The 15,977-nt window shown below is 46.3% G+C and overlaps 2 protein-coding genes across 5 annotated transcripts; one reads left to right on the top strand and one right to left on the bottom strand.

Moving 5' to 3' along the window:
• The first annotated feature begins 61 nt into the window (after positions 1-61).
• Positions 62-1,269, top strand: LOC6730529. Its single transcript, XM_016179352.3, has 4 exons — positions 62-263; positions 315-612; positions 670-876; positions 938-1,269. The coding sequence occupies exons 1-4, from the start codon at positions 99-101 to the stop codon at positions 1,060-1,062; spliced, it is 795 nt and encodes a 264-aa protein (XP_016022984.1). The 5' UTR covers positions 62-98; the 3' UTR covers positions 1,063-1,269.
• A 469-nt stretch (positions 1,270-1,738) lies between these two features.
• LOC6730530 (protein pinocchio) lies at positions 1,739-15,796 on the bottom strand. Of its 4 annotated transcripts, XM_016179218.3 has the most exons (5): positions 15,567-15,731; positions 14,874-15,087; positions 4,538-4,610; positions 3,536-3,785; positions 1,739-3,039 (listed from the first exon to the last, which is right to left on the bottom strand). In XM_016179218.3, the coding sequence occupies exons 2-5, from the start codon at positions 15,085-15,087 to the stop codon at positions 2,830-2,832; spliced, it is 747 nt and encodes a 248-aa protein (XP_016022985.1). In that variant the 5' UTR covers positions 15,567-15,731; the 3' UTR covers positions 1,739-2,829. The 4 variants fall into 4 exon arrangements, with proteins under 4 accessions (XP_016022985.1, XP_039147280.1, XP_016022987.1 ...); XM_039291346.2 differs by lacking the exon at positions 15,567-15,731 and having other exon boundaries at positions 14,874-15,102; XM_016179220.3 differs by lacking the exons at positions 14,874-15,087; positions 15,567-15,731 and adding an exon at positions 5,627-6,121.
• Positions 15,797-15,977: the final 181 nt, after the last annotated feature.

Consider the following 15,977-nt stretch of genomic DNA (forward strand, 5'->3'; position numbering starts at 1 on the left):
CCACCCAGCCGGCGCACGGACATGTGTACATATATATCCTGGCTTTTTATAGAACCCATTCGTGGCTTGAGCTCCGCTGCTGCAGTCTGCATCCAAACATGGCCCACGGAGGAGGCATCAGCTCGTTGGCCGGGCTGGAGGAGAAGCCAGCGGCCTGTGTGGCCAGCAGCACGGCCTTGGCCATTAGGAACTCGACCATAATCGCCCACCGGCTGTCCATTTACCTGCCCCAGCTGCTGCTGCCCTCGCGGGATCCCCAGAAGGCAGGGCATGCCACTCCACAGCCATTCGAATTTTAATTGAATCCCTTCCAGCTCATTACCGAAATCAACTGCTACGTGGCCCAGTTTCGGGAGCTGCTCATCTTTATTGGCCAGGCCCGCGATTCCCCAGAGCTGCGCGAGAAGATCAGGAAGCTGAGGCGCAGCTGTGTGGATGCCTGCAAGCACACCGCCCACCTAATCACTCCCCAGCCGCGTCACTGCCTGGGCAGCCCCAGTGAGAGGATGCACTTGACCCTGCTCTACCACCTCACGCTGCAGTTTCAGCACGAGTTGATCAAGAGCCATCGCTTGATCCAACTGGTGCCGCTGGACATGACGGAGTACTATGGTTAGGGATCCGATATACTGGGTGAGCTGATGGCTAAGCTTCTATGCTCTCTTCCAGCTCCTTCACGCACCGCTCCATCCAATCTGGGAAATGTTATCAGCCAATTCTTGCTGTGCAAGCAGATAAATCCCGATTTCCAGCAGGAGGAGCTGTGCAGCATTGCCAAGGACTCGCACGAGCTCAGCGAGCTCTTGGAGGAGCTGCAGGCCCACATGCCCTTGACCGAGGCATCTCCGGAATCCGACCTGGATCCAGCACAGAAATGTGAGTCAGTTTTTTAGGGCTTTTATACCCCCAATCGTTAAATCTTCATTCTGTTTTCCAGCTGAAAGTAGCCTTGTTTCCCTCAACACTCCGGATTGGTATGCCCGGCAGCGCAGGAAGAGTTGCAAAAGCCGGAGTCGTAGTCTTTGTTGCTGCCTGGCCAGGAAGTCAGCCAAACCCTTTTAGAAGGAGTTCCCTCTAGGATACTTATTCCCAATCAGCTAGATACATAGTTTTCAATGTTATATAGTCATAGTTTCCTATAAGCTTCGTGTTAAATGTCATGTAAAGGAAATGAAAACCTGTCCAAGATAGAAGCCAACTATCAACTAGGAACTAGTGATTTTACGCCCATTAATAAGTCAATAAATCTGTAAATGTAGCACTGTTCAATGATAACGTGCCAATTTTGGAAGCGATAAAACGTATTCCCAGAACTGATAAAAAACGCCAGTTATACCTGCAAAGTGGCACCTCAAAGAGATCCAAGGCAATAATCGTAACGAAAGCGATTACAAACCGAGTATTGGTGTTTTCTCGATTCGGGGAATCTCGAGCAGAATGATGAAATCCGAAGTCTGTGCCCATCACGCGGACAAAGCGACATAAATTCACGATGAGCTGGTGAAATCCCGCTTTACGACCCCCGAGAAAGATGTCACATTTATGGGCGAGAATCCCAGAAGCACCCACTTGTTTACAGACTACTTAGCGGAGCAGGTGATGTCGCCCACCTGGCAACCGTAAATTAGATTAGATTCCGGCTTACACGACAAGCAGGTTGGGGGGATCGCGATCCGCGACTGCTGATAGAGATGCTTGGCAACAGAGATCTCGCATTAATTAGAATTCATTGGCTGGCTTGGTTTTTGCATAGTTTAGGTATTTAATTTTAAAAATATGCCTTTGTCTTTTACAAAACATATCTCTACATTAAAAATATATATATTTATTTATGTATATTGTATGCAGATTTATGTGGTATATAATATATAGGTGTATATATTAGGTATAAACTTCTACATGTCATATGGATTTTCACAGAAAATCTTCAACTTTGAGTAATGCTTTTCAATTGTTTCCTTGTGCGTGATCTCACATCCTTAATTGCTCATTTCTCGCGCTTTCACTTTCTCCTTTCCTTGGAGAGACTGCTCAATCCTGTAGTTACTTTGTTGAGCTCTATGCATTAGGCAATCTGGAAGATTCTTCTTTCTTCGCTCACTGAGCCCTCCGCCGGCACCATCGCAGCTAGATTTGATCTGTGCCCGCGGAGCTCCTCGCTTGGAACAAGCTTTGACACAAGGCAGAAAGCAACAACTAACTAATTGTTAACAACAATCTCTACGCGATTACACGGGTTGTTTGATGTGTTTGTGTGCGTGTGGGCTATACAAAAATGATCATCTCATGTCGCTTAGCTATCGTTAGACATTTGCTACATCATGTAAATTCACTATTTGCTCACGATTCTTTCTGGCTAATATCACCGTTATCACTGCATTGCCTAAACTCTGCTTAAGTCTAGGCAGAAAGAAGTCTTCTCCTGGATAGAACAGGTAATGTGCGCAAACCAAATGGTGCCATTGGAAGGTAAACAAAGGAACTAACTTAGTGGCTAAACATTTGCACTGTCACACAACGAATCGGAACGAAAACGATACCGGTGAAATCATAAAACAAAAGATTGTGTGTGCTAAACAAAGAACTAAAGACTCAACGCTGCACAACAATAATAACTTACAGATAAGAAGCTTAGTAATTAGGCCCTAAATTACGGGTGAGAGACTGTGTGTTTGGGTGTGCAGGTGGAGGTGATTCCGCTCCAGCTTTCTGCTTCTGCTTCAGCTATCTGCTTCTGCTTTCCGGATGAATGGCTGTGTGCGGGGGTGTGGCTGATGTGGAGGCGTGTTTGCAGTCTAGCTGTCGAAGGAACTGGGCGGGGACTCCGCTCTAGATGCGACCGCTTTTGCTCGCCGTCGACATGGACAGCTGTTCCAGGCGGGAGCGCAGCTCCTGGGCCAGGCGCAGTTGATTCGCAGCGGCGGCGGCACACGAGGTGGCGGCTCCAGCGGCTGCTCCCACGGGCAACTGGACTCCGGCCACGACTTCCGGGTAGCTGATGCACACGCCCACCCAGCGAGCTTGACTGCAGGCATGGGACTGTAAGGAAAAGAGGAGGAAATGGTTAGTTTGGTAAGCAAACACAAACACGTTCAGCTGAATTTGTATAACTCGAATATGTTTCACTTTTATGAGAAACTTAAGTCGTAATATTTTCTATTGTTCGCCAAGAAGCTTGGAACATTTGTTTAAACAATCTACGAAAAGTATATGCGCGTATAATCTAGAAAACCTCAATGCTAATTCCCGGCTTTGAATGCTTTTCGGTGTTGACTTATCGAAAAAATGTGGAGGTGTCAAGCGGAGCTGTTATGCATATTAACTTTTCTCAATTATTATCGGTTTCATTTTTCGTACTCCCAAATAATTAGTATCCATCAAAATGGGACTAGCAGAAGGGCTCAACACAGCAAACAAACGGCTTGAGATAAAGAAATTTCAGTTATGACGAGCAGTGAATCCAGGAAATTTTGGCTTTGGTTCGAGTTACGCAAAATTCGACAGTGGGAGATTCCACTCGTTAACTGCAACTCACCATGGCGAAATCACGTTTCCATTGGACACCGCACTGGCCGTCGCACAGGGGACAGGGACGCTCCAGGCTGTAGCCACCGCACTCGCTGCAGTCGAGGGACACATGGTCGTCCGTCCAGGAGACGCCGCAGGTGAAGCAGGAGCCCATGTGCTGGCGCAGCTCCTCGATGGTCAGCACGTTGTCCATGCTGATCTCCAGGGGACTGCCCACCAGATCTGGCAGCGAGGCAGACAGACCGAGATTGTGATGCCTGGAAGAGATTAGACCGAAGCGGGGAATTCTTGATTAGTAATCGTGACCAATTGCGGCTGGCGTCGGGCAACCGTGACCTTGCCAAGTGGGTGGCGGCGTGCGCTGGCGTGATTATGATAATGAGCTGCGTGCCGGTGGGCAGAGTGGTGGAGTGGGATTGGGATGGCCCGAGTGGGATGCGGGGTTGGGGACGAGGGCAATGATTGGCAACTGTACCCGACTCTACGGCGCGACTTTCGCCCGATCATGTGAGCGATGGCGACGGGCTTTTGTTGCTTTTGTGCGGCCCCAAAATGCGAAATGATAATGATACGACTGCGAACTTGTACAAATGTATATATATGTATATATGTATATGTTTATGGCTGTATACAAACACAGACGGACGCCGAACTGTTGAGCTCTGAAGGTGCTGGCCCCCTTCATTAATGGGCCAAAGTCGTGGCCAAATTGCAGGTGTGGTTTCTACTGCGACACTGTGTTGTATTGAGTGGTATTGTGGCTGTGTACTCTGCACCCTGGCCCAGTCGCCATTCCCCGCCCGATAAGATTGCTAAAATCATGAATGAGCCACCTACTCACGCCCCTTCGTATCCCCCACAAATCAGCCCTGACATTGTTTACATCGATATTTAGCAAATGCGAAAACGGAAATGGAGGCGAATTAAATCGAATCGCTGCTTCCAGCTAAATGAATCATGAATGTACGTCTACAGATCTAAAGATGGGCATCCAAATGGAAATACTTACGACAGGGGACTGCAGATGTCGGCGATTTGGGGACCGTGAACACTGGCGATCGACATATTGGCTGCTGATGGCACTGCAAAGAGGGAAACAGAAAGCAGAAGTCAGTTAAAGTTCATCAAATGTAACAAGGTGAGTTCAATGCTGGTTGGTAGGTAAACGATCGACGGCGAAGGTAAGCGAGCTTGTTGTACAGGTGCGTGACTCAAATGTCGGAGAGCTCGACTGTACACCGTACCAAGCTGAGCTTCAGATCATTCAAATGGCTATATGTATCATTTTCCGCAGCAACTCGGACGACATTCTTGGCTAAAATTAACAACTATTCGTGGGGAAACTGAAGGTGGAGTGCGGTCCAAGACCACAACCGCTGAAATCCGGTTGAAAGCACCATAAACACACTGCGAGGCCGTTGATCAGTGCGTCATCTCGTGTAGTTTCAATTGTTTGGAGCTCGGACAATTAAGAAACTTTAATGTGCGAATTATTCGGAATTGGAAGCGGAACGTTAATGGCCCGCGCCTGTGTCTCAAATGGGGGAATACTGCTTATAGGTATATGTGACCAATACAACGAGGCTGGCCGTCTACATTGTCCACACGATTTTGGCAAAGTTGCAAAAATCTTTATGGCGAGCCGAGGCACATGACTGCCGTGGCGTCTGCTGGCCTGGCATCATAATAAATAAATAAATAAGTACATTTTCTGCGTTGTTATGCGGCCATCCGTTGGACGTTCTATATTTAGCTGGATCGAATTGAGAAAGTATGTATAATCGCGGGACGTGACCGAAATAAACCAAACAGCATGGGATAGTCTGGGCATTGGTTTGCGCCCCTGCTCGGCTGCAGTTCGGTTTGAGCCTCGGCTGGGAGGCAATTTTCAGTTGCTGAAACGGCAACGGCGCAAAAGCGAAATTGCTGTAATTTATCCGATCCGAGCATATTGTGTGCCGCACACACAACTAGTTGCATTTAATTTGATTTGATTTTACTTATTTATAGAAGGGCACACACACAATGGCACACGAATTGGGGGGACACAGACGGGCGCTTCATTTTTTTGAGTTATTTTTGGCACGGAAATACTTACATTTGTTGGGTTATTTACAGCAACGGTTGTTGTTTTATGTTTTTTATACAGCGCTATTAATAAATCCAAATTGGGATTTCTGTGCTGCTTTATTCGCCGTATTTATTGGTAATTGTAGTTGGCCTTGCGTAAGCCAGACAATCGAATTGCTTTTTATAATTGCCTGGACATTAACATTAACCGTTGGCAATTGTTTCTGTGTTGCTTGTAACTTTTCACACGCGATGCGAGACAGTTAGCTCATGAAAATGCAATTGGCAATTGTTTGTATCTGAATGCAGTTGTTTGACTGGGACTGCAGCGCACTTTTATAGTTGGACTGGGAAGCGAAACTGAACTGTGTAGCTGGGACTCGGACTGATTTCCCCAGATTCAATTCGATTCGATGCGAGTAGTTTTCTCCAGAGCCGAAAGACCAAGTGGGCAAGCAAAGCACCTCGAACCGCGAAACTCAAATGAACGGCGCTCGCCGAGATCGCACCGCTTTTATAGCCGATCCGACTGGCGAGAGCGGAGAGCCGTTAGTCAGCGCGGAGAGCGAGTGCCAGAGACGAGCGAGTGATATTGCTCGGACCCGAACCCGAATCCGAATCGCATGACAAAGCAAAGCTAACGAACTGAACTTGCCAAAACACAAGCACACGCACGAATTAAAAAAATCACCCAAGTGCCGTGCAAAACACGTAATAAAGATCAAAACACAAGCAAAATGCCAAAACAAAGTCTGATGCTGCCCAAATTAGCGGTAGTTGGCAACAGGAGAGGCTCTCAGCGAGAGCAGAGATAAGAAACCAAAACAAAGCGATAACCAGCGAGTGTCCCGACCCGAGGATACCTGTTACTCGCTGGTGACACCAATTATGTGGCATCGTTAAACTCTCTCGGTCTTAGATAAATATTAGATAATTGCAGCTATTAAGTTCAAGGTGCCTGAACTTATCTACTCCCAACACTCGAATCATATTCAAGGTATAGAACATGCTACACATATCGCTCCTCAAACACGTTATACCCTTTATACCCTACGAGTAGCGGGTACCAGCACAGATGGCGAGAGGGCGAGCACATTTAACGGTCAAGCACAGCAGGCGAGCACCCTTACACCCATACCGATAAGCAGATACCCACACCGATATCTCCTCCATACGCCCCGTCGGCCGGACGGTACGTATACGACACATTGACCGGACGGACACTAGTACATCGACTAGGTGTAATCGCCCGCTGGTTATTGACGCATGTCCAAGAAGACGGCAAACAAGATGCCCCCTGGCAACCGTCAGAGGAACCGACGGACGTTGCTTCATTTGAATAACAAATCACTTCGCGCTATGACAGGTAGAGCGCCGGGCAAGGACAGGGACGGTTACGGGCTCGAATTCGGGTTCGCGTCCGTGACAACAGCGCAGGTGGAAAGCCGCAGGAAGGACAGAGCGAGGTAGCCGGAAGATGGGATCCTCGAAGCGGCGCAGGTAGAGCGCATCCCTAATCACTAGATCCGCAATGGCCTGAACGGAAAATTCCATCCGGGGGTGTTTTCCCATAATCATTATGTCTAATAAATGTTATTCGGAAAATCTTAGGATTTTTCGAACCATGCACCATTGTCAAAAGACCTCTTTTCAGACCATGGGAGCCAGAAATGTATATTTAGTTAGCTCAAAAAGGCATTTAATCAGCGAAAGATGACAATATCATGCTGATAGTATTATTCCTTCTCTGCGGTTATTTCCCCACCATAAATATACATAAACGCCGCACATCCACCATTTTTCGCTTATCAATCTGCTCATAATCTTATCAGCAAAGTCCGCCTCCCACCCCCTCATTTGTCCCCTTTTTTTGAAATGCGCGTGTCTCTGCGGCAAATTGTAAAAAAAGTGTAATGGTGAAACCCACTCGGTATGTATAATATGAAGACGGGGTGACTCCCGCGGCTGTCATCCCGCCGGAATGGAAATTTTCGCTAGCGCAGGCATGTTAATGGACAAAAAAACTTGCCAAACTGCAGCTAGACCGGGCCCAACTTATGCACATGAGCCGGCTTCCAAGGCGCGCGTCGCTCCAAAGGTGTCTCCAATTACGCCAGCCCAACGAAAAGGGAGCACAGCACTCCGGCCAAAGCCGCAGCCGAAAATTCAAAACCCAAAACCAGAGACGAACCAAAGCCAATCCGAGCGACCCTCGCCAAATTAATGCAATTCAGCGTCGCGGGCGACGGTCAACTACACACAGAACCAGATACATACATAACTACATAAACTCGGGCCAGCATGCATAGTATAAACAATTAATGTTTATTTAGAAAGCAAGAACGAAACCCTCGCCATCCAGCACGCTTTTCAACTGATGTCGCGACGCAGTTTCGAGCTTCGCTGCACGGAGAGAAACGGAATCGGATCCATTCCGGCGGATTTTGCTGGAAATCCGTTCGATGGACAGCCACACTTCATGCGTAACAAACATATTACCTTAGATGACAGCCATCGTTTTGGGTAATTGCATAATGACCGCGATCATTTCGCGGCACTTTGGATTTGGCGATGGTGGGTGGGGGAAGTGGAGCAAGCGGGGCTACCATGACAGTGGGAGGGGGAAGGTCACACGGCAATTGCCCGAGATGCTCACACAAAAGAGACAGTCCCACCTCAGCGGAAATTGCGTCAGTCAACGTGAGGATATTAGTCCGAAAATAACAATATTTAAACAATATTTTGCAAGCCTTTTAAAAACTTATTAAGTGCCTGCGCACTCACGCGTGTGTATATAAATACCCTTCCTTTCCTGATTACTATATATCCACCAATTTTTCACTGGCACTTTGGCACGAAAATAATAACAAATATATTTCGCCACCGGACGAATTAGGCTTGCAATTGAACAGAATTATTTATTTCAATCTTATCGCTTGATTTATACACCGGGAAGGTGCTATCAATGGATCGAAAACCATAAGTATGTATTTGTTTATAGGGGGCCTTCCATTAATATATACAAATATTCTACGAGGTATATAGAAACCCTTTCAGGGTATACATCTGTTTATTAGAAAACGAAAAGCTGTTTATTATTTTCCAAAGCGTGCTTAGAATTCCCGGAGATTTCCATCGGGAAAACTGCAATCTAAGTGATTTACGCTTAAGTACGTTTTTTCAGCTCTCCAAGGGCTTGTGGCGATTATTTTAGCCGGCTAAATTGATTTAGAATGTATAAATCAGAAGCTCGACTTAATTGCACACTTAGCTACCGGCTGAGCTACCTTACGGAAATAAATCTTTGAAATTTAAGATCATTTTCTATATACGTTTTACTTGCATTCCGCAAAAAGCAATTTAGTGTGACTAAATCAAATAAAGTTAATTGCGGATTCAAAAACAAATAAATCATTCCTATTCGTTGTGAGCAAATTAAACAGTATTTTGTTCATTTATGATCTATAAAAAGGAACCCAAAACGAACTATTTGTCCAGCAGGTGCAGGGTATTGCAGTTTCACCTATGCCGCAGCTACAAAACCGTGTGAGCCGAGATAGCCCATTTGGAACCATGCGAACCCATAGTGCTCAAGTGCTGCTCGAAGACATGCGCTTCCTCTTCGGATTTGGCCAGCACGGGAGGCCTTGCCTTGCTCCGCCTGCAGCTCTGTTGCGAGCAACTTGCTCCGCAGCTAAGCAAACAAAGCTGCTCCTGAAAGTAGCTGTTAATTATTGTTATGGGTGGCTGTTGTGGCTGGTGTGTAAATACACAGCTCACATGCGGATGGATCCGTCACAGCCAAATGCAAAAACAAAGGCGATGGCTTGACGTCAATGGCGATGGAAATCGGGAACCCAGCCCCGAAAGACAACGACCATGCAGGGCAGAAGCGCGGCTTTGTTTCGCCTTCGATGCCCAAAAGACGGCGACGAGCTGGGGTTCGTGGGAGGCTGATTCACTGGACTGGGCGGGAAACTACGCCACTTTTGGCCAGTCAGCGCCACACTTAGATCGTAAAACTGGTCTTTGATCGGGGCTCCGGTGTTCCATCATCACATGCTGATGCTAATGAGTTAGCTCGAATGCGACAAACCCGTTCCACGGGATTCCCTCGCCCCGAGATGCGAGTGTAAACAAACCGAAATCAGAATTCCAACCTGCGGCTGTACTATGGAAACCGTTTACTTAATTAATGGGGGAAAAGTACCCACGAATCTCGGGGTAAACTGCCAAAACGGGGCGTGACTCCGTCTGGGCGCAGCAATCCAACGAAAGTGGCTATCGGTTCTATAACCACAGGCGCACTTAGTACTCGACCCCATACCCTCCCGCCCCAACCGGCAATTCGATCCGACGTCGATCGGAAAGATTTACGGCCGCCAGACGAAACTGTTGACAAGGGCAATTAGAAAGCCGACGGACGACCCTGACCCTTGGCCCCGTGGGCATGCTAATTCCACGGGTTTTGTAAGACTTCAACGTAATTAATTTGCATAGCGTGCCAGATGAAGCGATCTCGTCATTGGGAAATGGGAAAAGCTCCCATAAATAGGTCCATGACATGTTATCTCACGGCGCCATTGCATGTTTGCGAATATATACAAATAGATCGCGTTGCTCTGGATCGACCAACTGACTGACACTGGTCGCGACCATGTCCATGACTGGAAGCGCCAAGAAGGTGGGCTCAGGTTTACGCGACCCTGGCCCTGGATATGTGTAATTCGTCCAAGAACTGGAGCTGCCTCCCCACCGAATGCGACGATGAGTTGCTGAAAGAGCGCATATATCATCAGTAAGCAGAAATGAAAGGGTTATCATCTTCGAAAGTCACAAACAAAGCGGGGTTTCATCTTAAATAACATGCATGTTTACTTATAACTAAATAAATAATAATATTCTAAGGGCCTCTGCCGCATGCGGTACATACATATATGTTATTTATATTGGGTAAACCTATTTCCTATAAACAAACTTAAAAATAGAACGTGTTCTATTCAGGTTTAATGACGCCTCTTCAATATTTATAGATCTCGTTTATTTTGTCTGATCGTCTCACCATTATATACACATACGATTCATACGTAACCTTCGGTAAACTCAACTGCAATGATGGGTGATAAAACCACAAAGCGATAAGATCACAGGGAAAGTACGTAAGAATAATAGGGCAGGTTCTGGGAACAAAGTCTAACTAAGATCTTTTAATCGAATATAATGAAACAGTACTGCATGGAGCAATAAAACATATAAAGCAATATAATAACAATAATTGCTGACAAATATGAAAGCCGGTAATCCCAGAAATTTGCAGAAGTTAATTGCCGTCGAGTATTGACTGATTAGAAGAATTAACGTGAACTTAAAAGGATTTACTTCGCCATAGCATTAAACGCTAGTTAAAATAGGATTACTTGTAAAATCCACTGTAATTAATACTCCTCAATGTTTATTCAATAAAAGAAAACCCTACTCATGCATCATCCCACTGGAAACACAAACATATGTTTATGTCCAGCTAAATTCCTAGGAAGCGATATAAAATGTACAGAAAACAGTTGCCATTCTATTATCCACGGATTACATATATCTTTCCGTGCGAAAACAGAAAATTAGATTCGATAGAACGGCCCAGAAACACTTTGTTGTGTTTCTATTTCGATTCCTGGATTATATGGCAAAACAATGCCCTGATTGTTACGCAATTGAATTAAATCGCGAAAACACAGGGCGGCTCATTGAACGCTAGTTTAAGGTACTACTTGCAACGCAAAATCGCGATTTGCAAAATTCCCAACCTCAGGCAAAGTGCGAAATCCCCAGTCGGGAAACTAGAACACTCCACATGGCCAAGGGGATGGGATGGGTTGGGTTGGGGCTGCGGTTTCGCTTGGCGTGCGACAATTAACACTTGTGGAAGTCTGGAGAACACTTAATTAGCAATTTGCATAATGCAACAGTTTGTTAATTACACGTGACCCAGGTTGATTTCCACGGGAAAGGTGTTCAGCCCCGTGAAGATTGGGTTCGGTTCGATCTGGTTTCACTCTCCGTTTGCTCAATGAATCTATTCGAGTTTCGGGTTTTAGGCTTTCCCTTGGACAATATTTAATTAGTTTTTAGCAGGCACACGGCTAACAAACAAACTGGTTCCCCGAACTGACAATTTTCTCGAACTTGCAAATCAACCGGAGAACAATGCGGTTTAATCTGGTTTGCTTGTTTAATTTCCCAGTCTAATCATTTCGAATTGCGAGCTGGAGAATGAGAAGCCTAATTAATAAACTGTCAATTAAGAAACTAGTTTGATGTGAGCTACATTATATGGCAGAACAATGAAAAGCGTGCTGAGCATAAGGAACTTTTCTAGTAACTCACTAAGATCTTAAAGGTTTTCCAGTAACTCCAGATTAAACATCGCGATTCTACTGAACACTAGATTAGTGCTTTCCCAAGAAGATTGCGGCTGGATTCTTATCTGTGGGCCCCAACTGTTTATGTTCCCAGAAAATTGGATTCCTATTTGAACTATGTTTTGTGTAAATTGCGCACAACTTGGAGTTCGCCAATTACGAAATAAACAATGGAAATGTGGAATCTCACAGCTTTGTCCCAGGTCCCAGGTGGCGTCTCCTAGCCCTTCAGATCCCCATCTCTATGACGACTACCGTGTGAGATGCAAATGGCGGGAATTTACGACAAGTTCGAGGGGGTATATTTAGTCAATAAAGTGGCGCGAGCGACTAACTGACGTCGTCAGAAGTGAGAACGTCGTCATCAGCATCTCGCCGAGCCGTTGGAATACCAGAATACTATATGGAGGCACTGCGGCGCCGCATCCACATCATGGTTGGGCTCGCTGTTAGATTTGCGTCGCACGGAACATTTGCCCAGTGTAAACATACACACAACCGGTGCCGGTTTGAACCGATTTCGACCGCCGTAGTGGCCGGCAATGGCTCCTATCTACATTCATCTGCTCGATTGTGTGTGTGCTAAAATTGTAAATTAATAAAAGAACAAATGAATGAATGAGTGAGCGAGTGAACGGGCGCAATTCGAATTGAAATCAATCCGCAGCACACGGACACACCCAGCAATCGCATCGGCCGGGCCTCTCCAAGTCGAGTGGGGCTTTAACTTTACAGAACACGAAAATACTTGTAACTATAGATTAGCTGCGCTCTGTTGCCAAGTAAATATAGAAATGCTTTTGGTCCCATCACCTCGTTCTAAATCGAAACTCCTCGAACGGAGGAGCTGAATGAAAAAGTTTAACAATATCAAAAATGATTATTGTGGTTCGGTAGTAAGCGCCTATTGGTTGACACTCTGGTGATCTTTTCTCGCCGTGTCTTGGATTATATCCGCCAAACGGGGCTACTTAGCACCGAACCGGTTGAGACCAAAGCGAATCGGTTGCACCCATCTGGAGCCGCCTCTAACTGGTGCCCAGACCACAAAGCCCGGCGCCGGGTCCCGATCAGAAGTCGAAGCTGGCGGATCGGATTGCATTTGGGCACTTTCCATCACGCCATCGCCGCAGAGTTAGACACATGTCCGCACCTGTGCACCCAGCACACGTCCACTGCGTTGCGGAGGGCTATCGGCTTTCGCCGGAGATGGGAGAACCTGAGACGTCGGGGCTGCTGCGCCATTCCGGAGACGTCGGCGGGGTCAGTCAATGGGACTTATCATGTACGGACGCTCGAGTCGACAAATTAAACAAAATCGTGAACGGACTGCGCGTGGCGGTCCGTTCTATAATGAGCATGGGAACGCAAAACGCAGACAGTGGGTTGAGGGGGCATTGCGAAACCGAAAACGGTTTTATTTTTAAAAACTGTCGTTACGTTTGTCGTTTTAATAAGCATTTTATGCATGCAAAACGCTTATGCAAGCTCCCGTGTCCGTTCCACTACATCCATCATGATAAGTGGCAAAGGTACGGCCTGTGAGTTCAGGAGAAAGATCAGATCTAATGTGCGTGAGTCACGCCGATAAAGCTGACTTACAGTCCTATAAATAGTTCGGATAAATCGCTTCTCAGCTTTGATCGACCGCGATTCTACGATTCATTTAAAACCTTACAACATCAACGTGAGCTGGCAGACGAAGCTGATTGCAAATCGTCTGATGCAATATGCTAATCATTCGCAAATGTGCGAGCTAAGCGCAATAGTTTGCAACTGGCCAACTTTCGCTTCCTTTTGGGTTGAGCAACGAAAAATGTGGGAACTAAAGTACCAAGATTTGGAGCAATAAACCAATCAGTCTTAATATGGAATAAATCATTCCTAGAAGTTTACTTTTATTAACTGGCCCACTTAAGACCGGTCCGGATAAGGGACATCATTTGCAACACTCATGGTGGGCTCACACGCAACTTTGGCTCCACAAGCCCTGCTCCACAGAAGCCTTTTATGGGCGACACGTGCCGGTTGTCGGTTGGGCAATATGCAGGCAAAAAACAGCTCACGCTAGCACGCATAAGCCGGCAATGTTATTGTTTACCAAAATTGGGGAAAAATTCCACTTGAACTGCCGGGCCATTGGAAATGTTTGCTCACTCTTTTGGCACCCATTCCGCAGCCGATGAAGCGAAGGAGAGGCATGATCGGCTGAAGAGGCCTGTCCGCTTCGCCCCGATCCGATCCGCAGTCACATGACAAACGCGTGAATTTGGGCGGCTGAGTTCTGGGTGACAGGCGAAACGTGTGAATAGGCTAGTCGCACGACTCGGTTGTACGGCTAATCAGATGGCAGATAAACGGACGGGCAAAACAATTAGCCACACCGGGGAGCCCACTCTCTCATCCATTTCGAATGGTAATTGATGGATCGCCCAATTTCCGTGGGATGCGCACGGGTACATGCTAAAAACAGCACGGAATGGCACTAATTTTAAATGGAACTCTTTGGGGAAGACAGAGTGTTGGCTATTCCTGGATTGTATAATTGATGGCCCCTGCTTATAGGCGACCGACCCACTATCAATGCCACTCGAAGATAAAGCCGGAGTGTATGGGCATTAATAAAAGTGTACGGCAGTTTCCGCCCGATCAGACAAAAGCCGGGACTCCAAGAGTCGGGAAAACCACTGGGCGATAAGCCGCTGCAGCTGGTATAAAAGGTGCGACTAGCCTTTTCCGCTGCTCAATTAGTGGGCTTCGCTACGGCTAATCGTAAATAACATAGATTACTCCGATGTCTAGACTATAAATATAATCGGATGGCTAATTATATGTACGAACTCGCTACGGCGCACTCACCTATGAAGTTCAGCTTGTCGGTGGCCAGATTGCAAAAGTCGGGATCGTCCACATCGAAGATGATGCCATCCTCCCACTCGGTGACAATGTGCGACGAGGAGACGGAAACGGACGTGGAGGAGCGTTGATGCTGCTGTTGCGCCAAGGAGCTGTTGTTGTTGTTGCTGCTGCTGCTGCTGGCGGAGATGTGGTTGTTGTTGCTGCCCGTTTTCATCTCCATAAGGGTAAGAGAAACGCAATTAGAGGATTCCTTGGCTAAGCAGATACGTGCTGGCATGCAAACAGCAAAAAGTACACACGTGGCTTAAAGCGCAGCTTTGGTTGATTGGCCAAGTGGTTGGGTGGAAGGGTAGGGGGGTGGTGATAACTCAGTAAGGGAGGAGGGGGCAGGCACACAGCTGTTGCACACACTTACACGCGCTTACCCCTCCCCGCACTTCTTGCAACTCTTCTTTGCACAAGTGCAACATGCAAATCAATAGATGCAAGCTAAATTTTATTTGGGTGAAGGCTACATGTGTGTGAGTGTGTGTTTGCATGCATGAGTGAGCAATTGCATTCGCTTCGTGTGTTTGTTGCTATTATTGCATTTGCATTTGGCTTTGCAAATTTTGTTTGGCCCCCATACATGTGTGTTTGCATGGTGAAGGCTTACAATCTGTGTTACCTGTGCTGGCCTTTAAACTCACTCACCTTTATACTTGCCGCACGCTCAGTCGACCAGCTTAACGTTAAGTATCCAAATTTAGGCCCACGCAACCGAATTTTAAGTTAAATTTGGATAAAATTCCTGCAAAACAAAACTTTGCTTGCAAAATTGCTGGCAACTGGAGGTGGCCCGCTGTCGATTATTGTAGTTGGCAACACTAATCGATAGGACAGAAAGCGTTATGCATTTCAAATCTGTTAAAATAAACAACTTAAAATATTCTGTTTCCTTTTGATACCTGTAATTTGAAAGTAATATAGATAGTTTGCTTAGATTATATATAACAATATATCTTAAATTAATTTTCTAATTTGTTATTTCAAATTTTAACATGCTGACAAGAATCAATTATTATAAATTTGTAAGCATTTTGAACGATTTATTATAAATATCAA

The sequence above is a fragment of the Drosophila simulans genome, chromosome 2L, assembly GCF_016746395.2.
Source record: "Drosophila simulans strain w501 chromosome 2L, Prin_Dsim_3.1, whole genome shotgun sequence".
In the NCBI taxonomy this organism is placed as follows: Eukaryota; Metazoa; Arthropoda; class Insecta; order Diptera; family Drosophilidae; genus Drosophila; species Drosophila simulans.

Excerpts from the sequence above, each read along its gene's own strand:
- LOC6730529 (XM_016179352.3), top strand. The coding sequence starts at position 99 with ATGGCCCACGGAGGAGGCATCAGCTCGTTGGCCGGGCTGGAGGAGAAG. Across the intron at positions 613-669 it reads GGACATGACGGAGTACTATG|CTCCTTCACGCACCGCTCCA; the intron begins GTTAGGGATCCG and ends GCTCTCTTCCAG. Across the intron at positions 877-937 it reads CCTGGATCCAGCACAGAAAT|CTGAAAGTAGCCTTGTTTCC; the intron begins GTGAGTCAGTTT and ends TCTGTTTTCCAG.
- LOC6730530 (XM_039291346.2), bottom strand. The coding sequence starts at position 15,093 with ATGGAGATGAAAACGGGCAGCAACAACAACCACATCTCCGCCAGCAGC. Across the intron at positions 3,786-4,537 it reads GACATCTGCAGTCCCCTGTC|GCATCACAATCTCGGTCTGT; the intron begins GTAAGTATTTCC and ends AATCTCTTCCAG. Across the intron at positions 3,040-3,535 it reads GGAAACGTGATTTCGCCATG|TCCCATGCCTGCAGTCAAGC; the intron begins GTGAGTTGCAGT and ends TTTTCCTTACAG.